General features: G+C 52.4%; 1 protein-coding gene across 1 annotated transcript; it reads left to right on the top strand.

Annotated features, from left to right (window-relative positions):
• Positions 1–2489: 2489 nt before the first annotated feature.
• LOC144942499 (protein regulator of cytokinesis 1-like) lies at positions 2490–16933 on the top strand. Its single transcript, XM_078869360.1, has 15 exons — positions 2490–2589; positions 4294–4426; positions 4925–5047; positions 5486–5725; positions 6368–6538; positions 6835–6984; positions 7452–7599; positions 8873–9009; positions 9653–9748; positions 10761–10907; positions 11462–11572; positions 12552–12674; positions 13717–13842; positions 14565–14650; positions 15165–16933. Exons 1-14 carry the CDS (start codon positions 2576–2578, stop codon positions 14643–14645), a joined length of 1800 nt encoding a protein of 599 aa, XP_078725486.1. The 5' UTR covers positions 2490–2575; the 3' UTR covers positions 14646–14650; positions 15165–16933.
• The last annotated feature ends 1381 nt before the right edge of the window (positions 16934–18314 follow it).

The following is an 18314-nucleotide window of genomic DNA, read 5'->3' as shown; positions in this document are numbered from 1 at the left end:
AAATTCCACACGCACACGTCAACATAACCCCGGATTGTACTTCCATGGTAAATCGCATCCATAATTGCCGAGCATAAATATGATTCATACCTGGGAGAGCCATTGATAGTGAATCAAAATGAAGATGATGAACTACCAAAGAGATGGGGCTGCGTGGCATTCATATTTGGTTCTGCTTTTTAAATAACGATATTTTATTTTATCAAAACCTTTATTTAGAAAACCGTTTTGGGAAGTTCGGCTTTCTTTTGAACAATACTAGCACTTGTTTACTTTGTCACGGTACTGAATGAAACGCGTTACCTAGCTTTTAGTGATACCTCGGATTTGCCCGTCGAGTATTTTGTGTTAAAGTTTTGTGTGTGAGGAAAATTAAGTTAAGTTTGTCAGAAAGCAGTTTACTGTAACATAACTAACATACCTGTCAACCCTTTATCAGTGCCCTCCCTTATTACACACCAATTCAGACCTTATTACAGACCAATTCAGACCGTATTGGTCACCCCGTGCCCTTATAAATCTCAACGTTCTTCCTACAAAGTCCCATCACAAGGGAGAAACACAAATAACACATTTTTGTTGTTGCCGGTATTAAAACGGCTGTATGCCGTGTGGACCTGAAAACTCAATTTCGCTTTACAAGAATACGGGCTAAACAGTATTGGTTGAGATATTCTACTATATACTACACTGCTATACAATACACCACTACATACCTTAGTAGTAGGTTTTTGCCCTTTAAACTGGTACAAAAACTGACACCTTTATACAAGGCATCATGTTTGCAATAACCACAACACAAGCAGTCAAAATGCAAACAAAAAGAAACAACTCTGATAATGATATGCACTGTCCTTGAAGTTAATTGGTCCACACCCGAGACAGCTTTTCTTAGAGCCTAGTCACTACATACCTGTCAACCCCTCATCGGTGCACTATCTTAACACATTCCTGCGGAGGGAGCTGGTAGTAACGTTTGTTGCTCGGTCAATGGCCAGGGTCAACGGCGGCGTGGTGTATTCCGCAAATATGCCCGACTGTGAGGGCGGGCACAAGCCGGCGTGAGTAGGTGAAACGTTGAGTTTTATAAGGGCACCACGGGGTGACCAGCCCCTCCCCACCCAGCCCCACCCCTCCCACCCCCCACCCAGCTCCACCCCTCCCCATCCAGCCCCTCCCCACTCAGACCCTCCCCACCCAGCCCCTCCCCTCCCAGCCCCACCCAGCCCCTCCCCTCCCACCCTCACAACCCTCCCCACCCAGCCCCTCACCACTCAGACCCTCCCCACCCAGCCCCTCCCCTCCCACCCTCACAACCCTCCCCAGCCAGCCCCTCACCACTCAGACCCTCCCCACCCAGCCCCTCCCCTCCCAGCCTCACCCTCTCCACCCAGCCCCTCCCTGCACGACGGACGGACGGACACAATAATCCCCTGTGGGCTGGTGTAACCAGGAGGTTCCTACCAGTATTACACACCAACTCAGACCTTATTGGTCACCCCGTGGCCTTATAAATCTCAACGTGCACCCTAGAAAGTCCCATCAAATGGCAGAAACACAAATAGACAAAACTTGCTTTTCCCGAATTGAAACGGCTGTACGCCGTGTGGACCTGGCAACTAAATGTCCCGCTTTCCATCAAGGATCTCAAAGCGCTGTTCAAGACACAGCAGCAGACACTCAGCATAAAAATAATATTACATTTCTAAAATCATTTACTAAATTAACTAAAAGTTTAATATGTAACTAATGTACAGTTGTGCAGTAACAACCAAAGTGATTATTTGGGGGGCTTGTATATTTTAGCAAAAGTATTCGTTGAAAGTGACTTTGAAAAAAAAAATACTTGGCGCTTAAGGGCAATTTTTTTGAGTACTTTACCGGACTTAAACAACCTTTAACTGTTCTAAGACCGTTATGATGTCATTGCTTTAATATTTCACTCAGCAGGGCCGCGTCATCGGAAAGACGCCGCCTCATTGGCCGAGATGTTTGGCGGGACTTTTAAAACTTCCCTCGCGTCCAGCGCGTGACGTCACCAGGAGGTTTTTAAAATTATTTTGCGGGAGACGCCTCACGCCAACAACGGCAAAAAGAGGTTACGCGAACAAAATATTTCTCCTTCAGTATAATCTGTTTCTACACATACAAAGTAACACATATATCTGCCCTCTCTTACACAAAAGGCTTATTCATAGTCTGCCTCCATGTTCCAAGATTATTATAACGACGCGTATGATTATTTATTTTGACTCAAGCCCATAAGGCGAACTGCGGCTACCGCCCCTAACCCCCCTCTCTCCCCGCACTGACCAATGAGCTTGCAGAATTCCCCCGCCCCTTCTTACCAAACCCCCCCTCCCTCCCCGCATTGACCAATGAGCTTGCAGAATTCCCCCCCCCCCGAACCAATCCCCGTCGACCAATAGAAAGCGAAGGATTATCGAGGCGACCGTTGGGGTGCCGCCAATCAGAATCGCCCGTGGCCGACGGCGTCACAATTTGAATTTTTTACTCGCGAGGCAAAGCCGCTGAGTTTGAGGAGTTGGTGGGAGGCTTCGTTCGGCTGTCCACCATGGCGAGAAAGAGGTGAGAAACGAGTGCTTTGAAACCCTTCGCCGTCGTCGGAATGTGGAGCACGATGAGGGAACTCGGGAGACGATCGTGACTTTCGGGCGCGGTGCCGGCGATACGGCCTAGTCACACGCCGCGATGCCTCGGGTTCGCCTGAATTCTCCGCCTGGATTGCGTTCTCTTTTCACCGCGCCCACCTACGATTCGCGTGAGGTGGGGGGGCGGAGGCGTTTTGGTATTTGTGTTCTTTCTATATCATGAAATTTAACGTGTGTCATTTTGTTTAGGGGTGGTGCAATTGTCACATTACAACGGTGAAACTAAAATCACGCTATAGTTTATGCCGTGAGCCACTTTGTTGAGCCATCGTTTGTGGGCCGGGTAGCATCTAAAAAAATAACTAAATATCTCAGCGGGGCCTTACCTGGTAAAATTACATGACACTAACATGGGGTGGAACGGTGGCGCGAAAGTTCCCTCGCTGCCAAGCTACGAACCCGGTGGATTGAGAGTTCTCGTCACGGTCACGGTGGAGGGTGGCGAGACGCACCTGTACCGGTCAATGCACCCCCATTACCTCCATGGCGTGGGGAGCCTTTCATCCAGCAGTGGATTGATCCTGAATTGTAAATTAATACAACATATTTGAAATTGCTGCTTTGGCACAAAAAAGACCCATAAATGTCGCCCAATTTCTTTTTTCAGGCAGTGTTATTGACGGACGTGAATTGTGTTTGTTGTTGTAGATTAATAAATTGCGGTACAGTGATGTATATGTGTTTTTAATATGTACACATGTTGGTACATTAGGGAGCACAGGTGATGCATCTGCCAGTCTTCTTTGTTAATCTCTACGCACCTCGCCTTGCACAATCGCTGTGGTGACATCACCACCGTGTGTGTGTATAGATGGCACAGTAGGGGGTACAGCTGGTGGTGCATCTTACTGGTCATCTGTCGGCTAACTCATGGTAGTTGCTGGGTCTGTCCCGTGACCTGCCAGCAGCGAGCTTTCGACACTTCACGTGATAGCCTCAAAGTGCACCTGGCCTGGCACAGGCGCCGTGAGGACGTCACTGTCACTTCATGGCGAGTGGCGATGGTATAGATGGGCGTGAGTGTTGCGGAGTGGCACTTAGCGGGTTTATTGCAACTACGCTGTTAGGCCGAATTCCACTGATAGTGGCGAGTGGTTTCTGAACCAGCCCTGGGTCTCGCTCACATCGACCTGTGCCTTAAATGAGCACCTGGTGCGGTGGGCAAGCATACAAGTACCTAGAGAAACAAGAACGGCCGAGCGTGGTGATGGTGTCTTTGCCACACTACCCACATTTGCGCACTTTGAAACTCAATAGGTGCCCCATTATCAAGTCAATGCTATACAGGAGACTTTTCACTGGGTGTGTCTGGACCTGTGTGAGGGGCTGATAATCCCTTAAGTCATGAGGCGATGACTCGTACACGGTTGTCCGATTTCGCTTCCCGGTCGTGGGTGACATCGGTGGCAAATGGAATCTGAATTTCTTTAGGGATTCCCCTGTTGCTGCTGGGTTGTCAACATCAGCACGAGGGAGAACAAAGCTTGCTGGAGACGATGCTGGTCAAACGATGACCGCTTCTTGCACCGTGCCACCCCTTAATTGGTGCTTCCTCACAGCACTTTCCTCTACAGTCTGCAGGGCTAAACGGGAGATCTTTGTGTACTTTTTGTGCGCGTAGCGAGGTGCTCGCTTCGGAGTTGGTCGCCAGTCTCAACAACGCCATGGTGAACCTTCGAGACATTTGGGAGGACATAGGAATTCCCGAAGAACAGCGGCTGGAGAGGACACAAGTGGTGAAGAAGTACATGGAGGTACGGTCGGGGCACCGATTTGACACCGCTGAGATCCTCTGCGTGGTACTGTACTGATCGCCCTTCTCTACAAAATAACATCACAAAGTAAACCCCCATTTTTTTTGACCAGCGTCTTGAGATACGGTCACATACAGACCTCCAAATTGAATTATAATTTCATACAAAATCTTAACATTCCCCGCACCTCCGATTAGCGCGGTTGGCTACGTACAGTGCGAAAGAAGTTATACATAAATACATACAACTTACATAGTGTAACAGACCCCCAACTCTGCATTTTACTTTACCATAACCGCTTCCCACTCACTGCGGTGTAAGGACCTGCCAGGTTGCTAAGAGATGAGCAGGGACTACTTGAGGGATCCTGGATTGGTTATTGCTTAATTTATTGCCGAGTGGAAATGGGGACAGGTGCTCCAAATGCGACGGAGTATAAAATTAATGCGCATGCAGTTTACACTTGCTGTGTATGTGCGTGCTTCTGCACACCCCCAGAGGCTGCTGAACGAGATGATCTCGGAGGAGGAGGCCTTGAAGGATCGGTTGATGAAGAGCGTCACCACTTGCAAGACGGAACTGCAGGGGCTTTGCTCCGACCTCTCTCTCCCGGCCTTCCAGGTTTACGATCCTTTGCCTCTCGACCTGGTTCTCAACTTGCTGTGGGTTGTTTTCAGTCTCAAGTCAGGCCTGGCCTGGTCCAATGCTCTTACAGGCTGGTGCTGGGCTTTGGCTGTGTTTGGCCCCCAATTACCATTCAGGCGCAGCTCTAGGCTGGTTACTGTTCGGCGATTCATTCCTTTGGTGGGGGTGAGTATCAATTGGACATCCGCTCTTGGCTTACCCACAAAGTGGTATCAATTTTGTTGGTCTTGGACGAATAATCAACCCCCCCAACGTGTACTACAACTCCTAATTTTCCAATTGCGAGTTGCTCTGTCTACCGCTGAGCCACCTGGCCAATTTATAGATCACGTCTGACGATCATGATGATGATATTTAGGCGAAATGGAACAAACTAGACGGTGTGTGACGCATGTTTTTCCTCGGTGCGTGCAGCCGGACGAGAACCTGACGCTGCTGCAGCTGGAGAAGGACACGCGCACGCACATGGAGACGCTGGTGCGCGAGAAGCGGGAGCGCCTGCGCGAGCTGCAGAGCCTCGACGACGCCGAGGAGCGGCTGTGCGGCGTGCTGTGCGAGCGGCGCCCCCACCGGCCACCGACCTCTGGGCCCGTGCCTTCCATCGAGCAGCTCGCGCTCCTGCGACAGGCGGTGGCGACGCTCGTCGCCGAGAAGGTGCGCGCAGGGAGGGGGGGGGGGAAAGATGGGGGGAGCAGCGTTGGCAAGGTTTTTTTTTTACAAAACACGAGCCCGTTACAGTCACGTCGAGCAAGTCGCAAATCCGTGAGTCGACAGTTGCGGAAAACCGTCCCGACGCAACTGAGCCGTATATGGCGGTGGGGAGAAAGAAGGGGGAGGTGAGCCCGATGGCCCAACTAAGTGGGGCCGTCAAGACGGGAGGGGGAGGTGACAATTTAAATTGGGTGAAGACAGGGGACGGGAAATATAACCAACCTAATGAGGGAATCTGGATAGCCGGGGGGCGTTGCCAACTCTTTGAACAAGGAATCAGTAGAATGTATGCCGCGTATTTTACAGTCATTTGGTACAGGACGATTAATGCATACCTCGGGAATTACTCCTGAATCTGTAATTCACTCGTCCAAGATGATCGCTACTCCTGCCTTCAACTTACACCCTGAAAGTACATACTATTCATGTAGAATCAAAACTGCGGGGTAAATTACTCAAAAGACCGCAAACCTTATCTGGAGCACATGTTGTGGGTGTGTGGGTTTGTGCGACTGCACCAAGCTTTGTTTTCCTACGTCGGACTGCGCACCATACTCCTGTCGCCTCCGCACTGCGTGCTTGCAGGACCGGCGCCAGGAGCAGTTTACGCAGACGCGGCAGCAGATCGTGATGTGCATGGCGCAGCTGGAGCGTTCGCCGGACTCGTCGTTTGAGCGCGACGTGGTGTGCGAGGACGAGGAGGAGTTCTGCCTCTCCAAGGACAACATCTTGAGCCTCCAGATGCTCCTCGCCCAGGTGAGGGCGAGGATGCACACACCCAACCCCTCTGCCATCTCCTCTCATCTCACTCCTCTCCCCTCCACACCTCTCCCCTCTCATCTCACTCTCCCCTCTCATCTCACTCTACTCCCCTCCACACGTCTCCCCGCTCATCTTGCTCTTCTCCCCACCACACACACTCCTACCTCTTCCCTCCCATCTCGCTCCCCTCCCCTCCATGCACACTCTCCTACCTGCCTTCCTCTAATCTCGCTCTCCTGCCCTCCACGCACTCTCTGACCTCTTCCCTCTCGTGTCACTCTCTACTCCAGCTGGAGCGCGAGTGTGCTCTGAACGACGAGGTGTGCTCCGAGCTGCGCGGCGAGGTGGGGAGGCTGTGGGACCGCCTGAACGTGGAGCAGGGCGAGCGGGACGCCTTCACCGCCTGCATTCACAACAGCAAGCCCTCCGACATGGACAAGGTGCTCACCAAACACGCGCTTGCAAACACGGCTCTATAGCGAGCTCCCCCTGCACACGCCACCACTGACTCTGAGGGCCGGGTTTCCCAAACGATAGCCCTCGAGCCAGTACGTATGTATGTACGTTGAGATCATCTCGTTCAACCGTACGTAGTGGAGCGAGTGTGTGGTTAGCGCGCTCCGCTACGAACCTGCAGACCCGAGTTCGATTGCCGCTCACGGCCACCACCAGTGACGAATATGTGCACCGGTCCGGGGCCTCCCCGAGGTCGACTCGGCCTCAGTTGATTACCCAGTGCGATGTGTAAACATCGTCACTGGGGAGACAAAGGTGGTCGGGCTGGCCACCCACCCCCCCGACTTGCGCGCCACAGTGCCGGCCTTCGTAGGCGCTACTCTCTAACAGCCCTTGCCCCATCAAGTCCGTGGAAGCTACATGGGGGATCTTTGCCTTTGTCCGCGTGCAGCTTAAGCAGGAGCTGTCGCGCCTCGTGGAGCTGAAGAGGCAGAACGTGCGCACGGTGCTGGCGGGCGTGCGCTCGGAGATCGCCGCACTCTGGGAGAAGTGCTACGTCAGCGAGGAGGAGCAGCGAGCGTTCACCCCCTACCACAGCGGTAATAACGTCAGCGGTGGTGACGGTGACGGTAATAACCACAGTGGTGGTGACGGTAATAACGACAGCGGTAATAACGACAGCAGTAGTGACGGTGACGGTAATAACCACAGCGGTAATATCCACAGTGGTGGTGACGGTAATAACCACAGCGGTAGTGACGGTGACGGTAATAACCACAGCGGTGGTGACGGTAATAACCACAGCGGTAATAACCACTGCGGTAGTGACGGTAATAACCACAGCGGTAGTGACGACAGCGGTAGTGACGGTGACGGTAAGCGCCCCCTTCGTCGGCATCCCCGGCCATGGTTGCGGGAGGGGAGGAGCTCGTCCGTCGGGGCTCCCAACGCCGGCTGTGAATTGGGTTGCTGCTGTAGACGTACGTGCATGTTATCGGAACGGATTCGGAACGAAGAACTGATTACGTACACGCTTTCATCATGGGAGTGGGAAAGAGTTCAAAGCTTGTCCAGTTAAAGATCAGCATTAACGATAATCCAATTTCTATTAAACTGAACTCGGCTTTAATTCGATTCATAATACACCAATGTAATAATTATCAGTGGGACTTACCTGCGCGTGCCGGATCGTGCGTAGCCCAACGCTGGGAGCGATTCTACAAACGATTGAAGAAGCGACCCAACGTGCCCATCACTTCCAACGTGCCCACGCAACGATGATGATCCCACTTGGTTGAGCTATCGTTTGTGAGAACTGGGTCGCTTCTGGTAAAGAGCTATATAGTTTGGTGGGCCTTACCTGGTAAAATAAAATAGCTGAGCTATACAGGGACGACTCTATTGAGGAACATTCGAATACAAACCTGGTCCATATGTCCAGTTGCCTGTTTGGACCGAGAGCCGTAAGTTCAACCACCGCGCAGTAGATGGTGGCGGTGGCATCTACGTCTGCAGAACGTGAAGAACCAGTGGCATCTACATCTGTAGAACGTGAAGAACCAGTAGCATCTGTATCTACTAGAGATTATACAACTTTTAAATCCCTTCCCCGTGTTTAGTGTACACGCCGTACAACACGTTTGGAATCGACGGGAGTAAAGTTGGACTTACAAACAAATAGCGACTTGCGAACAGACCTGGAAATCGAACTCGTTCGTGAGTAGAGGAGACCCTGTATAACATTTGGCTGCTATACATTTCCACGCGATAAGCCACTTCGTGGTGCTGTCACTTGCGGCCATGTCGCCTTACCCGGCTTGTTTTGAAAATAGTTTTAACGGTTCGGTTGCAATCGTTTGTTTCCGGGCGCAGACGATGCGACGGAGGAGCTGCTGGTTGAGCACGAGGAGGAGGCGAGCCGGCTGCGGGGTCAACACGAGCAGCACCAAGCCCTCTACGACGGCGTGCGCCGCTGGGACGCCGCCTGGCAGCAGTACCTGGAGTTCGAGGTGCGCACGCAGAGTCTAATGGCGGTAGTAAGCGGTCGGGCTGCGGTTAATGTTATGGGGTTTTGGGTAGGGTTATGGGGTGGGGGTGTTAATCGGGGTTTGGGTTGGTGCTGGGGTGGGCAACCTGCGGAACTGCCGCTTCGTGGCGAGTGATTTATTCAGGACCCACCACCGTCTCCTATGCACCGCGAGCATCGCGGTTCTGGAAATATTGAGATTTTTTTTACCGAATTCGAACAAAAAATGGCTGATCTTGTTACCTTGGTTGGCCGACCCCTTGGGTTAGTGTTGTGGGCTCGAATTAGGGTTGAGGGTTAAACTCAGGGCTTCGTTGGATGTTAAGGGGGTTGGGATCAGCTTCGTGGTTAGGAGACGTGGTTCGTGTTCAGCGTTGGCATCATGGTTTATGAACAGCGTTAACCTCGGAGTTAAAGTTGGTAGTGGTGTGACAGCCGTGTGCATTGCGTTATTATTCGCCTGTCTCCGTACGCTGTGTGGCCGAGCCCCACGCTTGTGCTGCGGCGTGGGCTGTGCTTGCTGCGCGTGTGCCGCGTTTGTGCCTCGCGTGCCGAGCTTTTACCGCGTGCCCGTGCGAGCACGTACTGTCGTTGACGTGTCGTGTTCCCCCGTCGCGTGTGCGCAGCGGCGAGCCGCAGACCCCAACCGCTTCTCGAACCGCGGGGGCAGCCTGCTGCGCGAGGAGAAACAGAGGGCTCACCTGCAGAAGGGGCTGCCCAAGGTCGCCGCTGGCTCCCGCACCAGCGTTCGCAATCCCTTCAGCGTTCGCAATCCCTTCAGCGTTCGCAATCCCTTCAGCGTTCCCCACCCCTCCGGCGTTCCCAGATCTCTCCCGGCGTTCTATTTTGTTCACGAACGGCACTCGCGCCCCGCACTTTCTGCCCGGATACGTGGAGGATAAGAATGCTTGTGAGAGGTGGATAGTGGATTCCGCTACAAAGCCGGCGACCCCAATTCGATTCCCGCTCACGGCCAATACCAGTGATGATTATCTGATTCGGTCTTGAGCCTGGCCTAGGTCAACTCGGTCTCTCAAATGAGGACTTGGTGCGGTGTGTAAAACATCGCCACTGGGGAGACAAAGGTGGTCGGGCGTGGTGTTGGCTACGCATCTTCGTCAATTTATGTACACGACAGGCTTAAGTGTGCATGCGTGTGTGAACACCAATGTCACTATGGTGGCGAAATGTTAATTACCACACCTGATGTACAGGTTGTCGTGGGTTGATTGGTTTGATCTCGACCCTGACGCCTGTATATATGGAGTTTGCGGTGTCTCTCTCCCCGTGGTCGCTCGGATTTTTCTCCGGGTCCTCCTATTTTTCCCTCCACATTTAGAACCAACATGTGTTTAGAGTGCTTGGATAGTTTCCATTTCCACGTGACGATAGGCCACTTCGTTGAGCTATTATTTATAGCCAGGTCGCTTCTGAAAATAAACTACATAGCTCAATGGGCCTTACGCGGTAAAATACAAATATTTTAGTTTTGAGTTTTAATTCCACACTAAACCTCCGATTAGCACGGTTGGCTGCATACGGTGCGATGGAAGTTCAACATTCATACAGATCGCTTCTGAAAGAGAGCTACATAGCTCAGTGGGACTTACCTGGTACAAATAAAAAGTAGGTTCTCGTTAAAGCGCATGAATATCTTTGTGAAGACCCACACCAGTTTGCGCTTGTCAGAAACCGTGGCGTGCGTCGCGTGTTGCGGTGTGTGCCTGCGTGCAGCTGGAGGAGGATCTGAAGGCCCAGATTGCCGTGTGGGAGGAGCAGGCCGGGCGGCGGTTCCAGGTGGCGGGGCGGCCCCTGCTGGACTACATCGCGGCGCAGTGGGAAGCTCTCAAGCAGGAGCGCGAGCGGGAGAAGATTCAGAGGGTAACCCCCCCTCCCCACCTCCCCACGTTTGGCGAGACACTGAGGGCACGCCGCCACCGCGTTACTCTGTCACTCCGCGTACCGTATCACTGCACCGCTCGGCTGTGCAGCTCACAAAAGTAGTTTGTCGTCGATTGCTCGTAAACGGCGTTATGACGGCGCACATGCCGCATTATAACGGTGCGCGTGTTCCACGTTATAGCGGTGCGTGTTCCACGTTATAATGGTGTGCGTGCCACGTTATAACGGTGTGCGTGCCACGTCACAACGGTGTGCGTGCCACGTTATGACGGTGCATATTCCACGTTATAACGGTGTGCGTGCCACGTTATGACAGTTGATATTCCACGTTATAACGGTGTGCGTGCCGCGTTATAGCGGTGCGCCTTCCACGAAGTAAATTTTTTTTTCCCAAATGGAAGAGCCACATTACAGGGAAAACGCGTCATCGTGCGAATGCCCGTCAAGCGAGGACCTGCCGTAATTTCTTTACGTATTTGCATTATTGTTCGGTGAGGTGGAGCATTTCCCTCTGCATCATTTTGCGTGAGCAGCAGGTGAAGAAGGTGCGCACCCTGGAGGAGGAGATGGCGTACGGGAGCCAGCCCAAGACGCCCTCGAAGCGCCGCTTCTGCGGCACCAACACGCCCAACAAGACGCGCAGGGTACGCCCGCAGAGGCCGATGGGAGGTCCGCTAGCCCGGCTTGCCGCAGTGCGATATACAACGATGTAATGAGCGGGTCATTTTCACCGCAGCACGCAGTTGGAACGCTCTTCCGATGTTGGGAAGCCACTGGAGATAGGCACTTTAAAGTCACCGATATTTAAAACCCATTTCTTTAGAACTGCTTTTTGTGTTTAGTTTTCCGTCCTTCCCCCACACCTTCAATAAGCACGGTGGGCTACGTACGATGCGAAAGAAGTTCAACGTACTTACGATGTGACAATTGTGAACAAAGATTATTTAAAAGTTATCTGCAGTTCGCTTTGTATAAGCTTGGCAAAAGTATTTTAATAATTGTAACTTTACAACCTATAACACGTGCAGATGATGTTTGTTGCAGCGGATATAGCTTTTATTTCCAGATGGGGGGTGATGTTTGGAAACGATGATATCCGCAAATAAGTCTGGAGTGCTACCAATGGTCAACTTTGTGCAACGGTTTGGTTTGTGCGAGAATGATTTGCATGTGAACGCTCGTTCACTTTGTGCGATAGTGATTGGTTTGTGCGCTTTTAACCCTTTGCCATTGCGAGACATCTCCAAGTTGCGGGGCGGGGGTCCCGTTCACCGCCGAATCTCGGAACGCGCCAGCGGTTCGGCGTTACATTTTATTTACAGAGGCGTAGTAGCGCCGTTGTTTTTAAAGACGTCGTTACTAACCGCGGAGAACCCTAGCGACACGACCGCCACCCTACGATAGCTGGCGCCAAACTGTGCCGCACGCCCTCCTGCATGGCCTTGTGGGAGCCTCGCTACCGTTAGAGTTATTTCATTTTAGTTTTTCTTCCCGGTCCGATGACACACACGGATGACATCGGAACGGAATCGGAAACAACAACAACAACGTTATGACGTGTACGCACGTCATCGGAAGGGGAAAGGCTTCTTGATTTCACATTTTTTTCCTTTCCCACCGCAGATGAACGCAACCACCGTTGCGCCGACGGGCATCAACTCCACACTGTTCCGCTCGGCTGCAAGCGGCACCATGTGCAACTCCCCGGTATCCGCCAACGGCAAACCCTCCACCTCGGAGCGCAAGGTACGATGGGGAGGAGCACCCACCAACGGTCTCGTGGAGATCCCCACCCCGCTCCACTTTCACGCCTCCGCATGCAAAGGCACCCTCCCCAAGCCACCTCCACACACCCCCCACCACCACGATTCAAGGCACCCTGACTCGCCATTCGTAAGGATTTGTCACCATTCTGAAAAATGCAAGATTCTCTTATCGTCTCATTTGTGATGTCTCCTCTGTTTGTACTGACTTTCTGTACAATCTCTTCCGTTTGGTTATTGCTAAAATAATCTCACAAAGACGGTCACCGTGTCGCGCGCTTACAGATGCGCTTCTGCGGCCGTCTGGAACGCACTATTCCTTTTTCGATATTAGGAAGCCGCTGGACCTGTGCACTTTTTAAAATCGATATTGAAAACTCATTTGTTTAGAACTCATTTTTGTTTTTAGTGTGCCTATTCCCCACACCTCAGATTAGCTACGGTCCGGTGCGAAAGGAGTTCAACGTTAACAAGTACATGAACTTGCTTTAGACTGCCTTTCTCTCCTTTCCTGTGCCTTGCTTTTTATGTATATATTTGTGTGTGTATATCATTGCTGCTGAGCACAGGTCCAGATGTCTACGATGCAATGAGTGTAGCAACGGGAGAGAGCTTTACAGCTGATAGCACGTTTCTTAAATTTAGCACGGGGAATGGGGATGGGATTCTTGTAAACCCTTTCATATCACCACCCCCCCCTCCCAAAGATAAAGACCCCCCGTATAGCCTATAACAGACTGGCAAGTGCTGTTAGCAAGCACCTATAAAGGCCGGCGTGGGCACACGAGGGGGTGGGTGGCCAGCACACCGCCCGGCCGCCTTTGTCTCCCCAGTGGCGATGTTTACACACCGCACCACTGGGTACTCATTTGAGGCTGAGTCGACCTAGGGGAGGCCCAGGACCAGTTCGGATAGTCGGCACGGGTGTTGGCCGTGAGCGGGAATCGAACTCCGGTCGCTGTGTTCGTAGCGCAGCGCTAACCGCTTCACCCCCCCCTTCATAAACGTCTCCTCGCCCCCCACAGACCCCCGGTCGCACGTGCGGGCGCCCCCCGCGCCCCCCACTTGCGGAGCACAACTCGAGGACCCCGAGCAGGGCGCCAACCCCCACGTCCTCGCTCAAATGCGTCGCGTCCTACTCGGAGTTCACGGTGAGGTCACACCGGGGGTGTGTGTGTGTGTACCGGGTGGGGGTGTTGGTGTGTGTGTGTGTGTGCCGGGTGGGTGTTGGTGTTTGTGGGTGTGCCGGGTGGGTGTTGGTGTGTGTGTGTGCCGGGTGGGTGTTGGTGTCTGTGTGTGTGTGCCGGGTGTGTGTTGGTGTGTGTGTGTGCTGGGTGGGTGTTGGTGTGTGTGTGTCGCGTGGGTGTTGGTGTGTGTGTCCGTGTACCAGCGGTGTCAAGATCGGCCTCTGGAGGAGGTTTGTGAAGGACGCTGCTGCGGAGTTTGAGAGGCAGGCGCCCTCCAGAAACTACGGAGGGCGGATGTCCAGTCGGGTCACAGATGTCCAGCAGCTGTGTGGGTGCGGGGGTGTGGTGTGTGTAGGCCGGGTGTGAGTGGCTGGGTGGTGGCGGTGGTGGGGGAGGTTAAGTATGTACGTATGTTGAACTTCTTTCGCACCGTACGTAGTCAACCGTGCTAATCGAAGGTGTTACTTTCGTGGTGGGGGGGGGGGGGGGGGTTTGTGTTTGTATACAGTAGTGCTGCTTGTGTTTGTATACAGTGGTGCTGCTTTGTGTGCACGTGGTGTGTGTACGGTATGTAATGGTTTAATGCGCGTGTGGGTGTGCTGCTGCTTATGTTCACGTGGTGTGTGTACGGTATGTAATGGTTTAATGCGCGTGTGTGTGTGGTGGTGCTGCTGCTGTTTTTACAGAGGGACCTGTCGCAGGCTCGTGGAATCAACTTCCACGAGAATATCCTCAACTCGACAGTCACATCGCTGGGCAAGCACTGACGGGGGTGAGCGCGCTCGCCTGCACACACCCCACACAACAACAACACAGATCCCCCTGTAGCCTGAGCAGACTGTTGGGGCAAGCGCTGTTTAGCACCTATGAAGGCCGGCACGGCGCACGAGGCGGTGGGTGGCCAGCACCACGCCCTTGTCGCCTTTGTCTCCCCGATGGCGATGTCTACATAGAATGCGCACAACATACGCCGTGCAAAAGAGTTGAGTTTTTTTTACCGAATAAAAAAAAAATGTCTCTCTGTTTTGTTTGCCAACCAACCCTGCCCTACAAGAACGCGTACGCGCACACACGTACCCACGCACACACGTACCCACGCACCCACGTACACACGCACACATGGACACACGTACCCACGCACACACGTACCCACGCACACACGCACCCACGTGCACCCATGCACACCCACGCACACCCACGCACACCCATGCACACCCACGCACACACAACGCGTCTGTCACTGTTGCCGCCATTTCACCGACTGCGTGTGCCGTGTTGCGTTGCAGTGGGGGCCACCGCCGGTGTGAGCGAGAGAGGCGTTTGGCCAAGCAGCTACAATTGCCGCCGGCGCGCTGTTTGCGCTCGCCACGGCCTTAAACCGTTTAAAAGTCCGCTTCCACGTCACGTTTATACGCTGCCTGCACACACACACCAATGAGCTTCTGTAGTTCCGATGTATATAAAACGAGCGTGCGTGCGTCACTTTCGGACCCTCGACAATTGTGTTGTTTTGATGGGGGTTTTTTATTTTTCATTAAAGTAGTGGGGGGGGGGGGTTGTAGGCGATAATTGAGAGAGGAACTGGGAGATACAATGCTGGCCTGTAATTTTATCGAGCGTCTTGTCTGTTGTTGTAAGCTAAGTGTGTGTGCGTGTTGCACGCCCATGGGGGAGCGGTGGCGTGGCGGTTAGCACCACGGCGCTGCGCTATGAACCCGGCCACCAGAGTTCGATTCCTGCTTGCGGCCAACACCGGTCACGATCATCCGAACCGGCAGCGGGCCTCCCCTAGGTCGACTCGGCCTCAAATGAGTACCTGGTGTTGCGGTGTGTAAACATCGCCACTGGGGAGACGAAGGCGGCTGGGCGTGGTGTTGGCCACCCACCCCCTCGCGTGCCGTGCCGGCCTTTATAGGTGCTCGCTAACAGCACTTGCCCCAACAGTCTGTTAAGGCTACACGGTGGGGTGGGTGATCTTTAACTTTGTTTTCATGCCCATGCATGCACGGAGGTCTATTGTATCTGAAGTCCGAGCTGCGATCAGCTGGGGGTGTGTGTCTGCCGTTTAAAAAAAAAAGGTAATTAGCCAATGTGCGGTAGCACGGCAGCGTTTACGGCCTGCAAAGCCGTGGCTGGTGTCCAGACAAACAGAGCCACGGTGGAGGGAGTTTGGGAAGTGACGTGTGGACAGCCGCACCCGAGAATCTTGAACCTGTTGGTTGACTCCATATCCGTCCTCGGGTGCGTATTCGAGCATATTTCACGTCAGGGTCTGGCATGGCATTGAATCGTAATTAGAAATCTCTATTTATTCTGGAGGAATCCGGTGAGCTTGAAGCTCTTTAGGAGGCGGGCCAAAAACCTTGAGCTTGGGTTTTTGTTGTTGTGGAATTGAGATGGAAGGCTGCGACCACACACACACGCACCACCTGTGTCGGCTACGCTTGGATGTTGGCGTCTGTACGCGCGTGTGCTTTGCGTGCGTGTGTCCGATGGGACAGCCTGCGGAGAAGTAATATAATGATTGAACTTGACGCCTAAAACATAAGCTCGGTACGGACATGAGTGTTGCAAAAAAAAGGGCTCGTGTTTCACTTGACAGAAGAAGAAAAATGTCTATTAAGGCACCTTGAAGATATAGTTAAAAAATTATAAATAAATAGCGCTGGCTGTGTTTCTAATGAGCTTTTCCTTGGAATTAAATGACCATTAATCCGCCAATCGCAGTCGTCTGATGGATCAGTATATCTTCGTAGCATTCCCTTAGAACATGAGACACTGTTGTACACCCGGCTTTGGCTTGATAGCCTCTCATCAGCAGGCCACCGTGGGTCTTTGACGCGTGGGGTCGTGGGCCCGCAAAGGTCCGACGGACGTTGCCGGTCGCAAGCGGATTCGCGGCGCGTTTAAAAGTCCGATGTTTGAGTGCTTTAGTTGGGTCAGCGTTTTTTAACACTACGGCAATTCCTGCTTTAAGAATGTATATCCTGTGATGTTTGCAATAATTTCTCATTACGTTTTTAGTGACGGTGCATTTGTACAAACAAAAATAAACTGGACCCTTTCTAAAGTGTCAAATATGTCACCTGGCTGTCGGGATTTCTCTTCCCACAAAAAATTGCGACGGCGATGAAATTATATTCGGTTTGTGACTTTAAATGTTACACGCATCTGACTTGAAAGATTACACACACCTCACTTGATACACTCCTGACTTGAAAGGTCCCACACCTGACGGTGCAGTTGGGTGTCGTGTAAAAAGCGTCGGGACGTCACCGTTCTACGACAGCCGCCAGTCACGAGTGTTCATTCAGGAGGAGTCTTTAACTGGAACCAAGATCTGGCTCGTGCACAATGTCATCCTAGCGGAGGAAGCTCAGCAGGGTGTGTGATGTATGGGGGGGCCGCGGTGGCGAAATGTTAACTACCTTGCCTGGTATACAGAAGGTCGTGGGTTCGATCCCGACCTTGACGCCTGTATATTAGGAGTTTGCATGTCCCCCCCGTGGTAGAGTGGATTTTTTTCTCCGGGTCCACCAATACTTCCCTCCATTTAGAAACAAACGTTTAGAGTATTTGGCCGCTATAAATGTCCACATGATAAGCACGGATTTGGCTGCCATAAATGCCCGCGCGACGGTGATAAGCCCACTTGGTTGAGGCTATCACTTGTGACCAGGTCGCTTCTGAAAAAGTGCCCCTTACCTGGTTAAATAACAAGTTTAGTTTGTTGAGCATTTTTTGCATCGTACATAGGCAACCATGCTTATTCGGAGGTGCAGGGGAAGGACAATCTAAACACAAAGAGCAGTTCTAAAGAAATGAAGTATTCGGTCACGTGAACCAACACGGCGTGGGGCGGGGAGGCCTTTATCACGCTGTAGGAAGTCCATTTTATTTTGCGGAAGTGGCAGCAGCGGAGGCGGCGATTGGAAGGGGGGCGCCTTGCGGGTGCCGTGGCTGCTGAGTCTCCCAATATACGAGCCGAATTATCCTCCGGTGACCCACAGCCATTACCACCATCGCCCAAAGCGGACAAAACCACGAGGTCAGTTTTTTTTTGCTGACTGCACCTCCCTGGGGTGGGGGTTTGTGGAGTTTTTTTTGCGGAATTAAAACTGGACGCTTTGGATTTTTTTTTTGTCTAGGAGGCATCACGATGGTTACAGCATCATCCGTTCAGACTCGGTGAGTTCTTTTAAACGCCTTTTAGTGAATCTCACATTTCGTTTAACCCCCCCCCCCCCCCCCTTAGTCAAAGGAGAGGGCGAGAGATGGACCCGAGGTTTGAGCGACGGATGATCGGGGCATCGCGTGGGCGCGAAGGGTGGACGCAGAGTGCGTGGAGAAACTTCATCCAGCAGTGGGTCGACAATGGTTCATGAAGAGGTTAATGATAACACTGCATTTAATAATGATCACTTAGGGTGCCATCC

Source organism: Lampetra fluviatilis, chromosome 27, assembly GCF_964198595.1.
Source record: "Lampetra fluviatilis chromosome 27, kcLamFluv1.1, whole genome shotgun sequence".
NCBI lineage: Eukaryota > Metazoa > Chordata > Hyperoartia > Petromyzontiformes > Petromyzontidae > Lampetra > Lampetra fluviatilis.
This window is presented reverse-complemented; position numbering and strand designations above follow the sequence as displayed.

Excerpts from the sequence above, each read along its gene's own strand:
- LOC144942499 (XM_078869360.1), top strand. Across the intron at positions 11,573-12,551 it reads CGCCCAACAAGACGCGCAGG|ATGAACGCAACCACCGTTGC; the intron begins GTACGCCCGCAG and ends TTCCCACCGCAG. Across the intron at positions 13,843-14,564 it reads CGTCCTACTCGGAGTTCACG|AGGGACCTGTCGCAGGCTCG; the intron begins GTGAGGTCACAC and ends CTGTTTTTACAG.